The sequence below is a fragment of the Bombina bombina genome, chromosome 5 (assembly GCF_027579735.1).
Source record: "Bombina bombina isolate aBomBom1 chromosome 5, aBomBom1.pri, whole genome shotgun sequence".
Lineage (NCBI taxonomy): Eukaryota > Metazoa > Chordata > Amphibia > Anura > Bombinatoridae > Bombina > Bombina bombina.
The window spans coordinates 230,103,323-230,127,630 of NC_069503.1; the positions used below are offsets into that span (position 1 = coordinate 230,103,323).

At 39.7% G+C, this 24,308-nt stretch overlaps 1 protein-coding gene across 15 annotated transcripts in view; it reads right to left on the minus strand.

Moving 5' to 3' along the window:
* SVIL (supervillin) overlaps window positions 1-24,308 on the minus strand; it is a 766,609-nt gene that overhangs the window by 50,649 nt on the left and 691,652 nt on the right. For all 15 annotated transcript variants that reach the window (XM_053713887.1, XM_053713886.1, XM_053713892.1 and 12 more), the window contains 3 exons: window positions 1,951-2,098; window positions 1,433-1,709; window positions 593-741 (listed from right to left, as the gene is read on the minus strand). In XM_053713887.1, coding sequence (XP_053569862.1) covers window positions 593-741; window positions 1,433-1,709; window positions 1,951-2,098 — 574 coding nt within the window. The remainder of the gene's footprint in view (window positions 1-592; window positions 742-1,432; window positions 1,710-1,950; window positions 2,099-24,308) is intronic.

Below are 24,308 nucleotides of genomic sequence, written 5' to 3' on the forward strand. Positions count from 1 at the left end.
CTAACGCCCTCTAGTGGTGAAAAACTGTCAAAATACTTTCAGATTAGAGGCAGTCTTCAAGGTCTAAGAAATTAGCACATGAACCTCCTAGATTTAGCTTTCAACTAACAATACCAAGAGAACAAAGCAGAATTGGTAATAAAAGTAAATTGAAAAGTTGTTTAAAATGACATGCCCTATTTAAATCATGAAAGATTTTTTTTTACTTTACTGTCCCTTTAAAGGTCTAAGAAATTAGCATATCAACCTCCTAGATTTAGCTTTCAACTAAGAATACCAAGAGAACAAAGCAAAATTGATTATAAAAGTAAATTGGAAAGTTGTTTAAAATGACGCCCTATTTGAATCATGAAAGGTTTTTTTGGGCTTGACTGTCCCTTTCATATAACAACAATGTTGGTTGTGCAAAGTGTTTTAAAGGCTTTATCTTTTTAAACAATAACAATTTTAGTGTTGACTGTCCCTTTAAGGGTGCATGGTTGTAAATATGCCCATTTGACAAATTATTTAAAAAAAAAAAATGTGAAAGTATTTATTTGGAAAGTCAACCAATCAATCGCAGCAGAACTAACACCTGAAACAAGGTACTTACCTGTGCTCCTCTTTCTTCATCAAGCTCTACTGTCATTAGGGCCGAAGTTCCTTTTTCACTTATAGTAGAATGTCTTCCCTGCCAGAAAAAGTATGCACACTTCTCCTTCCCAGCTACTCTCACATGCTCCACTTTTTGACGCTGTCCAACTTAAAAAAATAAAAAATAATAATAATAATAATAATAATAATACACACACATATTACACACACACACACACACACCTACAAAAAGAGAAAAATGCTAACTAAAGATAATTTTTTCTGATAAATAACTCAATTAGGAATGTAGTGTGACAATATATGGTAGTATTAGCATGCATATCTTCCTCTCCTTTCCTATTCAATAATCTGAAAATGTCCAATGTTTGTAGTTTCATAAGCATAACAACATATCTAAATAGTTTTGTGGAGTCAGGCGTTGAACATCCCTTTAATGACCGTCATTCCATATTGTAATTTAAACAAACAGACTGAATAATGTAAGCACAACAAAGATTAGTCTGATAATATGCAAATGTATTTTTTTAAAGATTATGTTATTTAATGTTTGAAAAAATTCAGTAAAAACAAAACAACTTTAGTGCTCATAAAGCAAAGGGCACCGCCAATTTTGCAACTTAGGCTTCCTTCTCTGGTGTGGCCAATTAGGGAGTTATAAATTAGTCACTAGACATTGCAATCAATGGCTGTGGGGAATTTAGCAGTGTTAAGTCTGGAGCCTGCACTTTTACTTTTAAAAGAAATATTGTAAAGTGTATTTAACTAAATATAATTAAACAGTTTATATTACAATATCAAAATCTTCAAATTCGCTGTAAGGATACAAATTATAACTTACCAGTAGCACTGACCATATACTTCCATTTGACGACATACGCATCACCCTCATGAAACTGCCCAATACTCTGCTTTGGAAGTCTACTGTAGTCGAATTCCAAAATATGCCAAACATCAACAGAGATGGTAGTTATCTCATACTGCCTGCAATCTTCTCCTTCAATTAACCCATAACCACGACCAATATTAAACCCATCAAGGACTGTGCCTACAGCAGTCTTGGGAACCGGAACCATCTTCATGATATCATATGACTTGACATCTTCCTGCATTTCTTCCTGTTTATAAAAACAAAATAAAAAAAAGTAAAAAAAAAACAACTTATTGATCAAATTCTGAATATTGCAAAGGCTTTTTACATTGTTTGGTTTTACTAGAAACAGTAAACCCCTCAGGTTTAACATATGCAACATTTTCATAGAATACATGATGGTAATGTCTAGACAATTCTCAACAAATAGATATCTACTTTAAAAGTTCTAGTAAGTAAAACTGTAGTTAATTATATTGAACTATTGCCTTTTGTTTGGGGAGTTCCTCACACAATATCTTCTCATTTGGCCTCTTCATTTCCGTCCAGTCCAAAAACTTTTCCTTAAACAGAATGGTTTCATTATGTTCCGTTAACCGACCAAATATGGCCCAATCCGGACGCCCACATCCTTTCCTAGAGGAAAAAAAGAAGAATTAAATACAACGTATTACAGGAAGAAAAGAAAAAAACTATAAATTGTTTATTGCTAAAGTCTACTGTGACTGAACCTAGCAGTGTGTGCACCCAGATTGAATTATAAAGACAGAAATAAAAGCAACATTGCACACAATTCTTTTATGCACAGGGCAGCGATTATACGCGTTAAATTGGTTTTGTATAAAAGCATACATTTATTGAAAATCGGTTATAACTAGGAGAAAGTTATATTGAATTATCGAGGTATTCATTGCTTATTGGCTGAATTATGCCTGGGGGATTCAACCCCTGATAACTAGGAGGTAAAGATTCCCAAAGCTCTAAGAGCACTTAATCTCTCCCACCTTTCTGGTATTCTAGTATGATGTATAGCCAAGAAAGGAGAAGTAGAAAGATTGAAAATGACAAAAGAAAAAGGAAAACGAGGACTCTCACCACCATGAAAGAAATGGATGACCGTGTGCTCGGGAGTGCACACGGTCATCAATTGTAAGCCAAAGGGGGAATAAGGGAAAGGGAAAACTTTTGGAAAAAGATCCAGGAGGGGGTAGGGTATTGAGGGGGGGAAGCTACACTACAGAAAATAGGGTGTTTATTTTTTTTAGGAAAAAAAACCAGGGCAAATTTGTTAGTAAACTGGGTACTGGCAGACACCTAAGATGGCGGCCCATAGGTCGAGGCATAGAGAGCTGTTTTGGGGGGGCGGGGGATCCTACACTTCATATAAAACACCAAAATAAAATAAAAAAAACATAATTTATGTAAGAACTTACCTGATAAATTCATTTCTTTCATATTAGCAAGAGTCCATGAGCTAGTGACGTATGGGATATACATTCCTACCAGGAGGGGCAAAGTTTCCCAAACCTCAAAATGCCTATAAATACACCCCTCACCACACCCACAAATCAGTTTAACGTATAGCCAAGAAGTGGGGTGATAAGAAAAAAGTGCGAAAGCATAAAAAATAAGGAATTGGAATAATTGTGCTTTATACAAAAAAATCATAACCACCACAAAAGGGTGGGCCTCATGGACTCTTGCTAATATGAAAGAAATGAATCAGGTAAGTTCTTACATAAATTATGTTTTCTTTCATGTAATTAGCAAGGAGTCCATGAGCTAGTGACGTATGGGATAATGACTACCCAAGATGTGGATCTTCCACGCAAGAGTCACTAGAGAGGGAGGGATAAATAAAGACAGCCAATTCCGCTGAAAATAATCCACACCCAAAATAAAGTTTAAATCTTATAATGAAAAAAACTGAAATTATAAGCAGAAGAATCAAACTGAAACAGCTGCCTGAAGTACTTTTCTACCAAAAACTGCTTCAGAAGAAGAAAACACATCAAAATGGTAGAATTTAGTAAAAGTATGCAAAGAAGACCAAGTGGCTGCTTTGCAAATCTGATCAACTGAAGCTTCATTCCTATACGCCCAGGAAGTAGAAACTGACCTAGTAGAATGAGCTGTAATCCTTTGAGGCGCAGTTTTACCCGACTCGACATAGGCATGATGAAACAAAGATTTTAACCAAGATGCCAAAGAAATGGCAGAAGCCTTCTGACCTTTCCTAGAACCGGAAAAGATAACAAATAGACTAGAAGTCCTTCGGAAATCCTTAGTAGCTTCAACATAATATTTCAAAGCTCTAACTACATCCAAAGAATGCAACGAGTTTTCCTTAGAATTCTTAGGATTAGGACACAATGAAGGAACCACAATTTCTCTACTAATGTTGTTTAGAATTCACAACCTTAGGTAAAAATTTCAAAGAAGTTCGCAACACCGCCTTATCCTGATGAAAAATCAGAAAAGGAGACTCACAAGAAAGAGCAGATAATTCAGAAACTCTTCTTAGCAGAAGAGATGGCCAAAAGAAACAAAACTTTCCAAGAAAGTAATTTAATGTCTAGCGAATGCATAGGTTCAAACGGAGGAGCTTGAAGAGCCCCCAGAACCAAATTCAAACTCCAAGGAGGAGAGATTGACTTAACAGGTTTTATACGAGCCAAAGCTTGTACAAAACAATGAATATCAGGAAGACTAGCAATCTTTCTGTGAAAAAAAACCCCCAGAAAGAGCAGAGATTTGACTTTTCAAGAAACTTGCAGACAAACCTTATCCAAACCATCCTGAAGAAACTGTAAAATTCTAGGAATTCTAAAAGAATGCCAAGAAAAAAGATGAGAAAAACACCAAGAAATGAAAATCTTCCAGACTCTATAATATCTTCCTAGATACAGTTTTACGAGCCTGTAACATAGCATTAATCACAGTGAGAGAAACCTCTATGATTGAGAATCAAGCGTTCAATCTCCATACTTTCAAATTGAAGGATTTGAGAACCTGATGGAAAAAAGGACCTTGCGATAGAAGGTCTGGTCTTAACGGAAGAGTCCACGGTTGGCAAGTGGCCATCCGGACAAGATCCGTATACCAAAACTTGTGAGGCCATGCTGGAGCCACCAGCAGAATAAACGAACGTTCCTTAGAATCTTGGAAAAAGAACTATAGGCGGAAAGATATAAGCAGGATGATACTTCCAAGGAAGTGACAATGCATCCACTACTTCCGCCTGAGGATCCCTGGATCTGGACAGATACCTGGGAAGCTTCTTGTTTAGATGAGAAGCCATCAGATCTATTTCTGGAAGTCCCCATATTTGAACAATCTGAAGAAATACCTCTGGGTGAAGAAACCATTCGCCCGGATGTAGTGTTTGGCGACTGAGATAATCCGCTTCCCAATTGTCTATACCTGGGATATGAACCGCAGAAATTAGACAGGAGCTGGATTCCGCCCATACAAGTATTCGAGAGACTTCTTTCATAGCCAGAGGACTGTGAGTTCCTCCTTGATGATTGACATATGCCACGGTTGTGACATCGTCCATCTAGAAACAAATGAACGACTCTCTCTTTAGAAGAGGCCACGACTGAAGAGCTCTGAAAATTGCACGGAGTTCCAAAAATGTTGATTGGTAATCTCACCTTCTGAGATTGCCAAACCCCTTGTTCTGTCAGAAACCCCCATACAGCTCCCCAACCTGTCAGATTTGCATCTGTTGAGATCACAGTCTAGGTTGGAGGAACAAAAAGAAGCCCCCTGAACTAAACAATGGTGATCTGTCCACCACGTCAGAGAGTGTCGAACAATCGGTTTTAAAGATATTAATTGAGATATCTTTGTATAATCCCTGCACCACTGGTTCAGCATACAGAGCTGAAGAGGTCGCATGTGAAAACGAGCAAAGGGAATCGCATCCAATGCAGCAGTCATAAGACCTAGAATTTCCATGCATAAGGCTACCGAAGGGAATGATTGAGACTGAAGGTTTCGATAAGCTGAAACCAATTTCAGACGCCTCTTGTCCGTCAGAGACAGAATCAAGAACACTGAATCCATCAGGAAACCTAAAAAGGTTACCCTTGTCTGAGGAATCAAACGAACTTTTTAGTAAATTGATCCTCCAACCATGTTCTTGAAGAAACAACACTTATAAAAGACTGAAAAGGTTCTTTCCAGAGAAAATGAGTAAAGGGAATTGAATCCAATGCTGTGGCCATAAGACCTAAAACTTCTATGCATATATAGCAACTGAAGGAAATAATAGAGACTAAAGGTACCGATAGACGGAACCCAATAACATTATCCCTTGTCTGATAGAGACAAGGACAGTGACACAAACTATCTGGAAACCTAAAAAAGGTGACCCTTGTGTGAGGGATCAAGAGCTTTAGAAAAGAAGATCCTCTAACTATGTCCTGAAGAGTAAGTGAATCATATGAGATTCCGCATCCTCAGAAAATAATCTGAATGAAAACAGAAAAAAGAAAATATGCATTTATTGTATCTAATGAAAACAAATAATGCTATCAAAGACCATAAAAAGGCAAAATAGTTTGAATAAAACTCCAAAACCCGGTTCCTCAAAAGAAACTGGAATAAATACCCCAGAAGATTCCAGGTCTGAGCAGCGCTTGAACCCCATGGGTGCCCAGCCATGCTTCAACAGTACCCAAAATATATAGGACAGAAACACAGTTAAAGAAAGTGTTGGCCTTGCTGGAATAAAAAGAAATTTTGGACAAAATAAATTTCAAAGAAGCCTTAACCTGCCCCTTACCAGCCAAGCTGGAATACGGCACGTACATTGCAAAATTAGGGAGCTGATTTCAAACTCCAATTATAGACATGTTACTTGGGAAAGAACTCAGGAATTTGTTGCTTAATAAGAACAACCAAACTAGTATAAGCTTAAAGTTTTAGTCTTAGAACTCAACCTTGAAGCCCAGAGTAACAGTTAAGAATTGAATCCAATTATAAAACAAATAATTGATTATCTTAGAACAAAGGAAAAATTGATTTTTTTTTTTTTTTTAAATCACAAAATTCTTCTAGCTAAAAAAGCTAAAGACATAGATTAACCCTCATTTGCGAAAATATTCAATAAAATGAAGACACAAATGAAATTATTAGCATGATAGTCCGGTTTAAAGGACCAGCCAATACAGTGGACTTGCATAATCAATAAATGCAAAACAACAAGACAAATGCAACAGCACCTAGTCTAGTAAATGTTGTCCCTTTAACAATGCTAAAATAAATCATAATCTGATACTTGATCTTAAAGTAAACAGAGAAAATGAAGCAATTGCAATATCCAAATAAATCACAGGACTAAGAAAAGTACCTGAAACAAAATAATTTTCCATAAATAAGATACAACTATCTAAAGGAAAATAAATACTATTTTGCTATAGAAACAATAGCATAATTAGTAGAATTAGAGATAGCCCCAATAAATTGGAGAACCCTCCAAATTGAATTTAACTGCTGGCAAAGAATATAGCTTAAAACCTTTGAAGAAGGAATAAAAGAATTCTCAGCCTATTCCATTCCCTAGTATGGGGAATTGGAAAGAAACCCTCTGAAATCACAGAAGAATAAAAAGGCAGAAATAGTGTCAGCTAGTCTTAAAGAACTAGTTACCTTAATATCCAAAATAATCAACACCTCTTCAACAAAGAACAAATGTACTTTAACCCCTTAATGACAACTGACGTACCAGGTACATCATGCAAAAACTAGCAGTTAATGATAATGGACGTACCTGGTACGTCAGTTGTCTAACAGAGTGCTGGAAGCCATCACAAATGCTTCCAGCAGCTCTGAGGGTATTGCAGTGATGCCTCGATATGGAGGCATCCTGCAATACCACTTTACAAGCCTCCGATGCAAAGAGAGCCACTCTGTGGCCCTCTCTGCACCGGTAGCGATAGTACCAGACTGCCAGTGTCCACTATCCGGGTGTGAAGGTGCGTGCGCGCGTGCACGATGTGCGTGCACAAGGGGTTGAGTGTGCACGTGAACGTGCATGTGCGTGGTGCGCGCGTGCACATTATCCACACTGACACCAATGAATGAGGGCAAAAAAGGGAGAAAAAGGAAAAAAATTTTTTTGAAATATAAAAGGATCTAGGAGGGGGTGGGGGTATTGGGGGGGGGGGGGGGGCTGCTACACTACAGAAATAGTTTTAGTTAAAAATAAAATAAAAATACTTTTTGGGGGTTTTTTGGGGCCAAACTGGGTATTGGCAGACAGCTGCCAGTACCCAAGATGGCGGTAATTAGGTAGGGGAGAGGGTTAGAGAGCTGGAGGGGGGATCAGGGAGGTTGGGGCTAAGGCAGGGGTCCATCACAGCTAAAATATTTTATTATTTTTATTTAAAAAAAAAAAAAAAAAAAAAACTCCTTTATTTAGTACTGGCAGACTTTCTGCCAGTACTTAAGATGGCGGGAACAATTGTGGGGGAGGGAAGAGAGCTGTTTGGGAGGGATCAGGGGGTGGGATGTGTCAGGTGGGAAGCTGATCTCTAAAATTAACCCTGCAAACTCCCTACAAGCTACCTAATTAAACCCCTTCACTGCTTGGCATAATTAACGTGTGGTGCGCAGCAGCATTTAGAGGCCTTCTAATTACCAAAAAGGAACGCCAAAGCCATATAAGTCTGCTATTTCTGAACAAAGGGGATCCCAGAGAAGCTTTTACAACAATTTCTGCCATAATAGCACAAGCTTAAAATTTTAAGTTTTTTATTTGCTCGCATTTGGCGGTGAAATGGTGGCATAAAATATACCAAAATGGGCCTAGATCAATACTTGGGGTTGTCTACTACACTACACTAAAGCTAAAATTAACCCTACAAGCTCCCTAATTAACCCCTACACTCCTGGGCATAAAACACGTGTGGTGCGCAGCGGCATTTAGCGGCCTTCTAATTACCAAAAAGCAACCCCAAAGCCATATAAGTCTGCTATTTCTGAAAAAAGGGGATCCCAGAGAAGCATTTACAACCATTTGTGGCATAATTGCAGAAGCTGTTTGTAAATAATTTCAGTGGGAAACCTAAAGTTTGTGACAAATATTGTGAAAAAGTGAACTTTTTTTTTTTTTTTATTGCATTTGGTGGTGAAATGGTGGCATGAAATATACCAAAATGGGCCTAGATCAATACTTTGGGTTGTCTTCTAAAAAAAAATATATACATGTCAAGGGATATTCAGGTATTCCTGACAGATATCAGGGTTCCAATGTAACTAGCGCTAATTTTGAAAAAAAAAAGTGGTTTGGAAATAGCGAAGTGCTACTTGTATTTATTGCCCCATAAATTGCAAAAAAAGCAAAGAACGTGTAAACATTGGGTATTTCTAAACTCAGGACAAAATTTAAAAACTATTTAGCATGGGTGTTTTTTGGTGATTGTAGATGTTTAACATATTTTGGGGGTCAAAGTTAGAAAAAGTGTGTTTTTTTTTCCATTTTTTCATCATATTTTTTTTTTTTTTTTTTTAGTAAATTATAAGACATGATGAAAATAATGGTATCTTTAGAAAGTCCATTTAATGGCGAGAAAAACGGTATATAATATGTGTGGGTACAGTAAATGAGTAAGAGGAAAATTACAGCTAAACACAAACACTGCAGAAATGTAAAAATAGCCATTGTCATTAAGGGTAAGAAAATTGAAAAATGGTCCGGTCATTAAGGGGTTAATAAAAAATTTATAAAAAAGTAGATTTGTTAGTGTCAATATCTGATGAAGAGAATTTCTGAAAGAGAAAAAAACATCATCAGAGAAGGATAAATCAGTATGTTGTTGGTCATTTGAAACTTCAATAATTAAAAAAGAAGTGAAAAAGACCTAAAAATGTTATTAGAAGGCACGAAGTCAGACAAAGCCTTTAACATAGAATCAGAAAAATATTTCTTATAAGTCTTCTAAATATTTCTTGTAAGAAAAGAAAATATACAAAGCATAAATACTAATGGATTCCGCATGTAAAAGTATAACATAATATCTTATTACAAACCATAGCTAAAGATAAACATTTATAACATTTAAAATAAATGAACTTAGCTTTGGTAGAACTGAAACTCAGTTAAGCGTTTTTCAAAAGTGGCTTCTGATTCAGAGTCCATTTGAGACATCTTGCAATATGTAATAGAAAAAACATATAAAGCAAAATTGATCAAATTCCTTAAATGACAGTTTCAGGAATGGGAAAAAAATGCCAATGAACAAGCTTCTAGCAACCAGAAGCAATAAATAATTAGACTTAAATATTGTGGAGACAACAATGACGCTCGAATTTTTTAGCGCCAAAAAAGCCGCCCACATTATTTGGCGCCTAAATGCTTTTGGCGCCAAAAACGTCGCCACATCCGGTAACGCCGACATTTTCTGGCGCAAAAACGTCAAAAAAATGACACGTATGAGGCCGGAAATGACAAGAAAATTTTTGCTCCAAGAAAGTCCGCGCCAAGAATGACGCAATAAAATGAAGCATTTTCAGCCCCCGCGAGCCTAACAGCCCACAGGAAAAAAAGTCAAATTTTAAGGTAAGAAAAAATTGAACTATTCATATGCATTATCCCAAATATGAAACTGACTGTCTGAAAATAAGGAACGTTGAACATCCTGAATCAAGGCAAATAAATGTTTAAACACATATATTTAGAACTTTATATAAAAGTGCCCAACCATAGCTTAGAGTGTCACAGAAAAACAGAATTTATGTTTACCTGATAAATTACTTTCTCCAACGGTGTGTCCGGTCCACGGCGTCATCCTTACTTGTGGGATATTCTCTTCCCCAACAGGAAATGGCAAAGAGCCCAGCAAAGCTGGTCACATGATCCCTCCTAGGCTCCGCCTACCCCAGTCATTCGAACGACGTTAAGGAGGAATATTTGCATAGGAGAAACCATATGGTACCGTGGTGACTGTAGTTAAAGAAAATAAATTATCAGACCTGATTAAAAAAAACCAGGGCGGGCCGTGGACCGGACACACCGTTGGAGAAAGTAATTTATCAGGTAAACATAAATTCTGTTTTCTCCAACATAGGTGTGTCCGGTCCACGGCGTCATCCTTACTTGTGGGAACCAATACCAAAGCTTTAGGACACGGATGAAGGGAGGGAGCAAATCAGGTCACCTAAATGGAAGGCACCACGGCTTGCAAAACCTTTCTCCCAAAAATAGCCTCAGAAGAAGCAAAAGTATCAAACTTGTAAAATTTGGTAAAAGTGTGCAGTGAAGACCAAGTCGCTGCCCTACATATCTGATCAACAGAAGCCTCGTTCTTGAAGGCCCATGTGGAAGCCACAGCCCTAGTGGAATGAGCTGTGATTCTTTCGGGAGGCTGCCGTCCGGCAGTCTCGTAAGCCAATCTGATGATGCTTTTAATCCAAAAAGAGAGAGAGGTAGAAGTTGCTTTTTGACCTCTCCTTTTACCAGAATAAACAACAAACAAGGAAGATGTTTGTCTAAAATCCTTTGTGGCATCTAAATAGAATTTTAGAGCGCGAACAACATCCAAATTGTGCAACAAACGTTCCTTCTTTGAAACTGGTTTCGGACACAGAGAAGGTACGATAATCTCCTGGTTAATGTTTTTGTTAGAAACAACTTTTGGAAGAAAACCAGGTTTAGTACGTAAAACCACCTTATCTGCATGGAACACCAGATAAGGAGGAGAACACTGCAGAGCAGATAATTCTGAAACTCTTCTAGCAGAAGAAATTGCAACTAAAAACAAAACTTTCCAAGATAACAACTTAATATCAACGGAATGCAAGGGTTCAAACGGAACCCCCTGAAGAACTGAAAGAACTAAATTGAGACTCCAAGGAGGAGTCAAAGGTTTGTAAACAGGCTTAATTCTAACCAGAGCCTGAACAAAGGCTTGAACATCTGGCACAGCGGCCAGCTTTTTGTGAAGTAACACAGACAAGGCAGAAATCTGTCCCTTCAGGGAACTTGCAGATAATCCTTCTTCCAATCCTTCTTGAAGGAAGGATAGAATCCTAGGAATCTTAACCTTGTCCCAAGGGAATCCTTTAGATTCACACCAACAGATATATTTTTTCCAAATTTTGTGGTAAATCTTTCTAGTTACAGGCTTTCTGGCCTGAACAAGAGTATCGATAACAGAATCTGAGAATCCTCGCTTCGATAAGATCAAGCGTTCAATCTCCAAGCAGTCAGCTGGAGTGAAACCAGATTCGGATGTTCGAACGGACCCTGAACAAGAAGGTCTCGTCTCAAAGGTAGCTTCCAAGGAGGAGCCGATGACATATTCACCAGATCTGCGTACCAAGTCCTGCGTGGCCACGCAGGAGCTATCAAGATCACCGACGCCCTCTCCTGATTGATCCTGGCTACCAGCCTGGGGATGAGAGGAAACGGCGGGAACACATAAGCTAGTTTGAAGGTCCAAGGTGCTACTAGTGCATCCACTAGAGCCGCCTTGGGATCCCTGGATCTGGACCCGTAGCAAGGAACTTTGAAGTTCTGACGAGAGGCCATCAGATCCATGTCTGGAATGCCCCACAGCTGAGTGACTTGGGCAAAGATTTCCGGATGGAGTTCCCACTCCCCCGGATGCAATGTCTGACGACTCAGAAAATCCGCTTCCCAATTTTCCACTCCTGGGATGTGGATAGCAGACAGGTGGCAGGAGTGAGACTCCACCCATAGAATGATTTTGGTCACTTCTTCCATCGCCAGGGAACACCTTGTTCCCCCCTGATGGTTGATGTACGCAACAGTTGTCATGTTGTCTGATTGAAACCGTATGAACTTGGCCCTCGCTAGCTGAGGCCAAGCCTTGAGAGCATTGAATATCGCTCTCAGTTCCAGAATATTTATCGGTAGAAGAGATTCTTCCCGAGACCAAAGACCCTGAGCTTTCAGGGATCCCCAGACCGCGCCCCAGCCCATCAGACTGGCGTCGGTCGTGACAATGACCCACTCTGGTCTGCGGAATGTCATCCCTCGTGACAGGTTGTCCAGGGACAGCCACCAACGGAGTGAGTCTCTGGTCCTCTGATTTACTTGTATCTTCGGAGACAAGTCTGTATAGTCCCCATTCCACTGACTGAGCATGCACAGTTGTAATGGTCTTAGATGAATGCGTGCAAAAGGAACTATGTCCATTGCCGCTACCATCAACCCGATCACTTCCATGCACTGAGCTATGGAAGGAAGAGGAACGGAATGGAGTATCCGACAAGAGTCTAGAAGTTTTGTTTTTCTGGCCTCTGTCAGAAAAATCCTCATTTCTAAGGAGTCTATTATTGTTCCCAAGAAGGGAACCCTTGTTGACGGAGATAGAGAACTCTTTTCCACGTTCACTTTCCATCCGTGAGATCTGAGAAAGGCCAGGACAATGTCCGTGTGAGCCTTTGCTTGAGGAAGGGACGACGCTTGAATCAGAATGTCGTCCAAGTAAGGTACTACAGCAATGCCCCTTGGTCTTAGCACAGCTAGAAGGGACCCTAGTACCTTTGTGAAAATCCTTGGAGCAGTGGCTAATCCGAAAGGAAGCGCCACGAACTGGTAATGTTTGTCCAGGAATGCGAACCTCAGGAACCGATGATGTTCCTTGTGGATAGGAATATGTAGATACGCATCCTTTAAATCCACCGTGGTCATGAATTGACCTTCCTGGATGGAAGGAAGAATAGTTCGAATGGTTTCCATCTTGAACGATGGAACCTTGAGAAACTTGTTTAAGATCTTGAGATCTAAGATTGGTCTGAACGTTCCCTCTTTTTTGGGAACTATAAACAGATTGGAGTAGAACCCCATCCCTTGTTCTCTTAATGGAACGGGATGAATCACTCCCATTTTTAACAGGTCTTCTACACAATGTAAGAATGCCTGTCTTTTTATGTGGTCTGAAGACAACTGAGACCTGTGGAACCTCCCCCTTGGGGGAAGTCCCTTGAATTCCAGAAGATAACCTTGGGAGACTATTTCTAGCGCCCAAGGATCCAGAACATCTCTTGCCCAAGCCTGAGCGAAGAGAGAGAGTCTGCCCCCCACCAGATCCGGTCCCGGATCGGGGGCCAACATTTCATGCTGTCTTGGTAGCAGTGGCAGGTTTCTTGGCCTGCTTTCCCTTGTTCCAGCCTTGCATTGGTCTCCAAGCTGGCTTGGCTTGAGAAGTATTACCCTCTTGCTTAGAGGACGTAGCACTTTGGGCTGGTCCGTTTCTACGAAAGGGACAAAAATTAGGTTTATTTTTTGCCTTGAAAGGCCGATCCTGAGGAAGGGCGTGGCCCTTACCCCCAGTGATATCCGAGATAATCTCTTTCAAGTCAGGGCCAAACAGCGTTTTCCCCTTGAAAGGAATGTTAAGTAGCTTGTTCTTGGAAGACGCATCAGCCGACCAAGATTTCAACCAAAGCGCTCTGCGCGCCACAATAGCAAACCCAGAATTCTTAGCCGCTAACCTAGCCAATTGCAAAGTGGCGTCTAGGGTGAAAGAATTAGCCAATTTGAGAGCATTGATTCTGTCCTTAATCTCCTCATAAGGAGGAGAATCACTGTCGACCGCCTTTATCAGCTCATCGAACCAGAAACATGCGGCTGTAGCGACAGGGACAATGCATGAAATTGGTTGTAGAAGGTAACCCTGCTGAACAAACATCTTTTTAAGCAAACCTTCTAATTTTTTTATCCATAGGATCTTTGAAAGCACAACTATCCTCTATGGGTATAGTGGTGCGTTTGTTTAAAGTGGAAACCGCTCCCTCGACCTTGGGGACTGTCTGCCATAAGTCCTTTCTGGGGTCGACCATAGGAAACAATTTTTTAAATATGGGGGGAGGGACGAAAGGAATACCGGGCCTTTCCCATTCTTTATTAACAATGTCCGCCACCCGCTTGGGTATAGGAAAAGCTTCTGGGAGCCCCGGCACCTCTAGGAACTTGTCCATTTTACATAGTTTCTCTGGGATGACCAACTTGTCACAATCATCCAGAGTGGATAATACCTCCTTAAGCAGAATGCGGAGATGTTCCAACTTAAATTTAAATGCAATCACATCAGGTTCAGCTTGTTGAGAAATGTTCCCTGAATCAGTAATTTCTCCCTCAGACAAAACCTCCCTGGCCCCATCAGACTGAGTTAGGGGCCCTTCAGAAATATTAATATCAGCGTCGTCATGCTCTTCAGTATCTAAAACAGAGCAGTCGCGCTTACGCTGATAAGTGTTCATTTTGGCTAAAATGTTTTTGACAGAATTATCCATTACAGCCGTTAATTGTTGCATAGTAAGGAGTATTGGCGCGCTAGATGTACTAGGGGCCTCCTGAGTGGGCAAGACTTGTGTAGACGAAGGAGGGAATGATGCAGTACCATGCTTACTCCCCTCACTTGAGGAATCATCTTGGGCATCATTGTCATTGTCACATAAATCACATTTATTTAAATGAATAGGAATTCTGGCTTCCCCACATTCAGAACACAGTCTATCTGGTAGTTCAGACATGTTAAACAGGCATAAACTTGATAACAAGTACAAAAAACGTTTTAAAATAAAACCGTTACTGTCACTTTAAATTTTAAACTGAACACACTTTATTACTGCAAATGCGAAAAAACATGAAGGAATTGTTCAAAATTTACCAAATTTTCACCACAGTGTCTTAAAGCCTTAAAAGTATTGCACACCGAATTTGGAAGCTTTAACCCTTAAAATAACGGAACCGGAGCCGTTTTGAACTTTAACCCCTTTACAGTCCCTGGTATCTGCTTTGCTGAGACCCAACCAAGCCCCAAGGGGAATACGATACCAAATGACGCCTTCAGAAAGTCTTTTCTAAGTATCAGAGCTCCTCTCACATGCGACTGCATGCCATGCCTCTCAAAAACAAGTGCGCAACACCGGCGCGAAAATGAGGCTCTGCCTATGCTTTGGGAAAGCCCCTAAAGAATAAGGTGTCTAAAACAGTGCCTGCCGATATTATTATATCAAAATACCCAGATAAAATGATTCCTCAAGGCTAAATATGTGTTAATAATCAATCGATTTAGCCCAAAAAAAGTCTACAGTCTTAATAAGCCCTTTTTGAAGCCCTTATTTACAATCGTAATAAACATGGCTTACCGGATCCCAGAGGGAAAATGACAGCTTCCAGCATTACATTGTCTTGTTAGAATGTGTCATACCTCAAGCAGCAAGAGACTGCTCACTGTTCCCCCAACTGAAGTTAATTGCTCTCAACAGTCCTGTGTGGAACAGCCATGGATTTTAGTGACGGTTGCTAAAATCATTTTCCTCATACAAACAGAAATCTTCATCTCTTTTCTGTTTCTGAGTAAATAGTACATACCAGCACTATTTCAAAATAACAAACTCTTGATTGAATAATAAAAACTACAGTTAAACACTAAAAAACTCTAAGCCATCTCCGTGGAGATGTTGCCTGTACAACGGCAAAGAGAATGACTGGGGTAGGCGGAGCCTAGGAGGGATCATGTGACCAGCTTTGCTGGGCTCTTTGCCATTTCCTGTTGGGGAAGAGAATATCCCACAAGTAAGGATGACGCCGTGGACCGGACACACCTATGTTGGAGAAATAAGACTTACTTACCCCAGGACACTAATCTACATGTAGTAGAAAGCCAAACCAGTACTGAAACGAGAATCAGTAGAGGTAATGGTATATATAAGAGTATATCGTCGATCTGAAAAGGGAGGTAAGAGATGAATCTCTACGACCGATAACAGAGAACCTATGAAATAGACCCCGTAGAAGGAGATCATTCAATTCAAATAGGCAATACTCCCTTCACATCCCTCTGACATTCACTGCACGCTGAGAGGAAAACCGGGCTCCAACCTGCTGCGGAGCGCATATCAACATAGAATCTAGCACAAATTTACTTCACAACCTCCATAGGAGGCAAAGTTTGTAAAACTGATTTGTGGGTGTGGTGAGGGGTGTATTTATAGGCATTTTGAGGTTTGGGAAACTTTGCCCCTCCTGGTAGGAATGTATATCCCATACGTCACTAGCTCATGGACTCTTGCTAATTACATGAAAGAAAACAACTTTATTTTTATACTGGCAGACCTTCTGCCAGTACTTAAGATGGCTGTGACAATTGTGAGGTGGGGGAGGGAAGAGAGCTGTTTGAGAAGGGTCAGGGAGGGATCAGAGGATGGGATGTGTCAGGTGGGAGGCTGATCTCTCCTAAAGCTAAAATTAATTCTACAAGCTAACTAATTAACCCCTTAACTGCTGGGCATAATACAAGTGTGGTGGGCAACAGCATTTAGCGGACTTCCAATTACCAAAAAGCAATGCCAAAGCCATATATGTCTGCTATTTCTGAACAAAAGAGATCACAGAGAAGCATTTACAACCATTTGTGCCATAATTGCACAAGCTGTTTGTAAATAATTTCAGTGAGGAACCTAAAGTTAGTGAAAAAAATAATTTTTTATTTGATCGCATTTAGCGGTGAAATGGTAGCATGAAATATACCAAAATGGGCCTAGATCAATACTTTGGGTTGATATATATATATATATAAATATACACACACACACAAATATACACACACACAAACACATGTGAAGGGTTATTCAGGGATTCCTGACATAGTGTTACAATGTAACCATCGCTAATTTTGAAGAAAAAAATGGTTTGGAAATAGCAAAGTGCTACTTGTACTTATTGACCTATAACTTGCAAAAAAAGCAAAGAACATGTAAACATTGGCTATTTCTAAACTCGGGACAAAATTTAGGAACTATTTAGCATGGGTGTTTTTGGTGGTTGTAGATGTGTAACAGAGTTTGGGGGTCAAATTTAGAAAAAGTGTGGGGTTTTTATTTGAATTTTTTCATTATATTTTATTACTTTTTTTATAGTAAATTATACGATATGATCAAAATAATGGAATCTTTAGAAAGTCCATTTAATGGCGAGAAAACGGTATATAATATGTGTGGGTACAGTAAATGAGTAAGAGGAAAATTACAGCTAAACACAAACACAGCAGAAATGTAAAAATAGCCCTGGTCCCAAACGGTAAGAAAATTCTCCTGATTGTTGATATCCGAAAAATCACTTTGGGCAAAACAATCAAAGTCATCCAGCAGATGATATTGCTAAAAAAAACAAAAATTTCTAAGACAGAAGCTAAATGTCCAAATCATGCAGGTTCGAAAAGAGGACTTCTTGTTCAGGCTTACTCAGTATATATCCAGTGTCTAAACCAAAGTCTTGATGTTTAGACACTTAGCAATTTTCTTGTAGTATGAAAAAGAAAAAGCCGATATGACTCTTTAACCCCTTAATGACCGCAGCACTTTTCCATTTTCTGTCCGTTTGGGACCAAGGCTATTTTTACATTTTTGCGGTGTTTGTGTTTAGCTGTAATTTTCCTCTTACTCATTTACTGTACCCACACATATTATATACCGTTTTTCTCGCCATTAAATGGACTTTCAAAAGATACCATTATTTTCATCATATCTTATAATTTACTATAAAAAAATTATAAAATATGAGGAAAAATTGAAAAAAAAAACACTTTTTTTAACTTTGACCCCCAAAATCTGTTACATATCTACAACCACCAAAAAACACCTATGCTAAATAGTTTCTAAATTTTGTCCTGAGTTTAGAAATACCCAATGTTTACATCTTCTTTGCTTTTTTTGTAAGTTATAGGGCCATAAATACAAGTAGCACTTTGCTATTTGCAAACCACTTTTTTTTCAAAATTAGCGCTAGTTACATTGGAACACTGATATCTTTCAGGAATCCCTGAATATCCATTGACATGTATATATTTTTTTTTAGTAGACAACCCAAAGTATTGATCTAGGCCAATTTTGGTATATTTCATGCCACCATTTCACCGCCAAATGCGATCAAATAAAAAAAATCGTTCACTTTTTCACAATTTTTTTCACAAACTTTAGGTTTCTCACTGAAATTATTTACAAATAGTTTGTGCAATTATGGCACAAATGGTTGTAAATTCTTCTCTGTGATCCCCTTTGTTCAGAAATAGCAGACTTATATGGCTTTGGTGTTGCTTTTTGGTAATTAGAATGCCACTAAATGCCACTGCGCACCACACGTGTATTATGCCCAGCAGTGAAGGGGTTAATTAGGGAGCATGTAGGGAGCTTGTAGGGTTAATTTTAGCTTTAGTGTAGTGTAGTAGACAACCCCAAGTATTGATCTAGGCCCATTTTGGTATATTTCATGCCACCATTTCACCGCCAAATGCGATCAAATTAAAAAAAACGTAAAATATTTCACAATTTTAGGTTTCTCACTGAAATCATTTACAAACAGCTTGTGCAGTTATGGCACAAATGGTTGTAAATGCTTCTCTGGGATCCCCTTTGTTCAGAAATAGCAGACATATATGGCTTTGGCGTTGCTTTTTGGTATTTAGAAGGCCGCTAAATGCCACTGCGCATCACACGTGTATTATGGCTAGCAGTGAAGGGGTTAATTAGGTAGCTTGTAGGGAGCTTGCAGGGTTAATATTAGATTTAGTGTAGAGCTCAGCCTCCCACCTAAAACATCAGACCCCCTGATCCCTCCCAAACAGCTCTCTTCCCTCCCCCACCCCACAATTGTCCCCGCCATCTTAAGTACTGGCAGAAAGTCTGCCAGTACTAAAATAAAAGCTATATATATATTTTTTTAATGATTTTTTTAAGCATATTTACATATGCTGCTGTGTACTATCCCCCCTTAGCCCCCAACCTCACTGATCCCCCCCCCAAACAGCTCTATCCCCTCCCACTGTAAGTTAACGGGCGCCATCTTGGGTACTGGCAGCTGTCTGCCAGTACCCAGTTTAGAAGAAAAAAAATGGTTTGTTTTTTTAATTTTTTGAAATTTTCTGTAGTGTAGCTTCCCCACACACAAACCAACCCCCCCACCCCTCCACGATCGTTTTTTGTGCTTTTGCACAAACATGATTAGCCAGGTTTTATTAAATACTTTTCCGTAGTGTAGCGGTTCCCACCCGCTCCCGCCCCGTGCACGCGCCCGCCCGCCACCCTCCGTGCACGCGTGCGCGCCCGTGCGCGCCCCTGGCGGTCACGCCCCCGATCCCGCCCCCCGTGACATCACGCGGCACACCGATGGCCGCCCACCCGCCTCCCAATTCGGCTCCCACCCACCAACGATACCGGCCATCGATGTCCGGTGCAGAGAGGGCCACAGAGTGGCTCTCTCTGCATCGGATGGCCATGTGAGGTTATTGCAGGATGCCTCCATATCGAGGCATCACTGCAATAACCGGAAAGCAGCTGGAAGCGAGCAGGATCGCTTCCAGCTGCTTTCCACACCGAGGACGTGCAGGGTACGTCCTCAGGCGTTAACTGCCTTTTTTTTGAGGACGTACCCTGCACGTCCTCGGTCATTAAGGGGTTAAAGAGTTATCAGTTAAGTCATTACCTGAACCGACTTGCAGTAAGAAAACAGTAGTCCAAATCATTTGAGACATTTTACTTTAGGGCCTGAAATAAGGTGTTCAATACAGCATCGAATAAACCGGTTATAAAAAATAGCTTTACAATCTCTAATCCATCAAGATGAGAAATCAGAGCTTGATAATTGGAGCAAGCTTGACATCTCAATTAGATTCACAAAGTTCTGTGATGCCTAACTAGAACAGTAAGATTAATGAAGAATGCTCTATTTAATTCAAACTATGACTCTTGGAAACAGTCTTGTAGTGATAGACCTGATGACTTCTATCATTCCACAATGTAGTAGAAAACTACTTGAAGGAGAAAACATTCCCGTGGAAGGGATTAGTTATAAAAGGAAGCTACTTCCCAGATGTAAAAATATAGAAAATCTTTGTGAATTACAAAATTATTGCAAAGGAACTGCAAGTTACCCCCCTTGATGATAGATATAAGATACAGCTGTAACATTGTCTGAATAACAACTTGGATAAGTCTTAATCCCCCAAAAAACCTGAAATAGAAGGATTTTCTGAGAAAGCTGAGAATGATCCCTGCATTTCAGATGAAGCAAACAAAACTGAAAAAGCCTTATGAAATCAAGCAAATCTAATAGCATCTGATTCTGCAAATAACCAGACCTATTACCTTAAAGGGGCAGTAAACTTACAAACTAATGCTATATAATTCTGCACATAGTACAGAATTACATAACATTAGCTTACCGGCAGCTTTATACATTAAAGTATTGCAGATACATTTTATGTAAAAGCTCCCTATTCCAAAACGCCGCTCCTTGCTCTACTGAGCCCGGTCGTGCCATTAAAATAGTGACACTGTTTAACCCACCAGTACTGTATATAGTAAGTCAGTGACAGTCTGTAATCTACCGGTGTGATGGCTGGCCTGACCCTACCCGCCCCAGTACTTTATAAAGTGACCACAGTAGTCTGTGGCTTGGTCCAGCCCACCGGTACTGTGTATAGTGGTACTGTATAGACTGACACTGTTTACCCCCTGCCCCCCACCCCATGCTGTGGTAACAAGGTCTGTAATTTGCTGGTTCCACAAACATACACATACATGCATAAATACACACAGTCGCATACATACACACATACACACACACCAATGGGTAAAACAGAAAAACTAACCCCTGTAGTCAGAGACACTAGTGAAGCATCATGTCACACTCACATGATATCAGTGCAGGCAGTGGCAGGTCAATGTTTTTAAATTGTTAAAATATATATATTTTTAAGCTGGGCCCCCAGCCTTGGGGGCCCAGTCGCAATTGCGACCTCTGCACCCCCTGTAGTTTCGCCCCTGCATAAACCTAAAAATGCCAGGGGAGGGGATAGAACCTCCTATATAAGGAAGCCAAATGGATATGGCGCCTTAACACTATGCACCCCCAAACGCCTGAATAGAGACTTTAATTTACTTCCATTAATCTAATGTCTGTTCTTATACTTAGGTTAAATTTCCTTCATATCTCTGAATTATACTCTGAATTTTTTTGCACTTTTTGTGATATTGAGGTATTTATTCTATGTTTTGCTGCCTTTGTTTTTAATAGGTATTCCATTTTTAACTTGCAGTGAGAGGGTTAACCTTCCACATAACAGTAAGCTCAGCTGACATAGGTATGTAGTCATGTGATTTAGCCCCTCCTAGTTACAGGTGATTGGTTACCTTTTTAGGTCTGTACCCTATAAAATGTACGTTTGCTTCTTTTTGTATTAGCTTGAGAAAGGGACAGGAGTCCCGAAACACTGCTCATCGATTAAAGGTTTCATTTATTGTAAGTGTGCCACCTTCATCTGTTTTTTACAGATGAAAGCAGTAGCTGACCTTTAATGTATTAACGGATTCCAAAACGCTATACCATAAAGGAGTGTATGCATCTGAAAACCCATGTACGCTAAGCCGACAGCATTATAACGCAGCAGGGAAAGACCATAGAGTTTATGAACACTACATGTATGCGCACACTACACTACATGTATGCGCACACTCACACAAAAGCACTAAACCTGCAAGGCACACAATTATGCTGTCATGCCCACATCTGAACAATGCACAATACCACAAACATTAAACAAACAAGGCACGCAAAGGAAACTGGCATGCACAAAATAAAAATGCAAGTGAAAACTTAAACATGTTAAAAAAAAAAAAAAAAAAAGTACCGGACAAAGACCGGATAAAAAAAAATATAAGGTTCCAGCATCCCAAATTCCCTACATAAAATAATAAATAACATAATTTATGTAAGAACTTACCTGATAAATTCATTTCTTTCATATTAGCAAGAGTCCATGAGCTAGTGACGTATGGGATATACATTCCTACCAGGAGGGGCAAAGTTTCCCAAACCTTAAAATGCCTATAAATACACCCCTCACCACACCCACAATTCAGTTTAACGAATAGCCAAGAAGTGGGGTGATAAGAAAAAAGTGCGAAAGCATATAAAATAAGGAATTGGAATAATTGTGCTTTATACAAAAAAATCATAACCACCACAAAAAAAGGGCGGGCCTCATGGACTCTTGCTAATATGAAAGAAATGAATTTATCAGGTAAGTTCTTACATAAATTATGTTTTCTTTCATGTAATTAGCAAGAGTCCATGAGCTAGTGACGTATGGGATAATGACTACCCAAGATGTGGATCTTTCCACACAAGAGTCACTAGAGAGGGAGGGATAAAATAAAGACAGCCAATTCCTGCTGAAAATAATCCACACCCAAAATAAAGTTTAATGAAAAAACATAAGCAGAAGATTCAAACTGAAAACGCTGCCTGAAGTACTTTTCTACCAAAAACTGCATCAGAAGAAGAAAATACAACAAAATGGTAGAATTTGGTAAAAGTATGCAAAGAGGACCAAGTTGCCGCTTTGCAAATCTGATCAACCGAAGCTTCATTCCTAAACGCCCAGGAAGTAGAAACTGACCTAGTAGAATGAGCTGTAATCCTATGAGGCGGAGTCTTACCCGACTCAAGATAGGCAAGATGAATTAAAGATTTCAACCAAGATGCCAAAGAAATGGCAGAAGTTTTCTGGCCTTTCTAAAACCGGAAAAGATAACAAATAAACTTGAAGTCTTTCGGAAAGACTTAGTAGCTTCAACATAATATTTCAAAGCTCTAATAACATCCAAAGAATGCAACGATTTCTCCTTAGAATTCTTAGGATTAAGACATAATGAAGGAACCACAATGTCTCTACTAATGTTGTTGGAATTCACAACTTAGGTAAAAATTCAAAAGAAGTTCGCAACACCGCCTTATCCTGATGAAAAATCAGAAAAGGAGACTCACAAGAAAGAGCAGATAATTCAGAAACTCTTCTGGCAGAAGAGATGGCCAAAAGGAACAAAACTTTCCAAGAAAGTAATTTAATATCCAATGAATGCATAGGTTCAAATGGAGGAGCTTGAAGAGCCCCCAGAACCAAATTCAAACTCCAAGGAGGAGAAATTGACTTAATGACAGGCTTTATACGAACCAAAGCTTGTACAAAACAATGAATATCAGGAAGAATAGCAATCTGTCTGTGAAAAAGAACAGAAAGAGCAGAGATTTGACCTTTCAAGGAACTTGCGGACAAACCCTTATCTAAACCATCCTGAAGAAACTGTAATATTCTCGGTATTCTAAAAGAATGCCAAGAAAAATGATGAGAAAGACACCAAGAAATATAAGTCTTCCAGACTCTATAATATATCTCTCTGGATACAGATTTACGAGCCTGTAACATAGTATTAATCACAGAGTCAGAGAAACCTCTTTGACCAAGAATCAAGCGTTCAATCTCCATACCTTTAAATTTAAGGATTTCAGATCCTGATGGAAAAAAGGACCTTGAGACAAAAGGTCTGGTCTTAACGGAAGAGTCCACGGTTGGCAAGAGGCCATCCGGACAAGATCCGCATACCAAAACCTGTGAGGCCATGCCGGAGCTACCAGCAGAACAAACGAGCATTCCTTCAGAATCTTGGAGATTACTCTTGGAAGAAGAACTAGAGGCGGAAAGATATAGGCAGGATGATACTTCCAAGGAAGTGATAATGCATCCACTGCCTCCGCCTGAGGATCCCGGGATCTGGACAGATACCTGGGAAGTTTCTTGTTTAGATGAGAAGCCATCAGATCTATTTCTGGAAGTTCCCACATTTGAACAATCTGAAGAAATACCTCTGGGTGAAGAGACCATTCGCCCGGATGCAACGTTTGGCGACTGAGATAATCCGCTTTCCAATTGTCCATACCTGGGATATGAACCGCAGAGATTAGACAGGAGCTGGATTCCGCCCAAACCAAAATTCAAGATACTTCTTTCATAGCCAGAGGACTGTG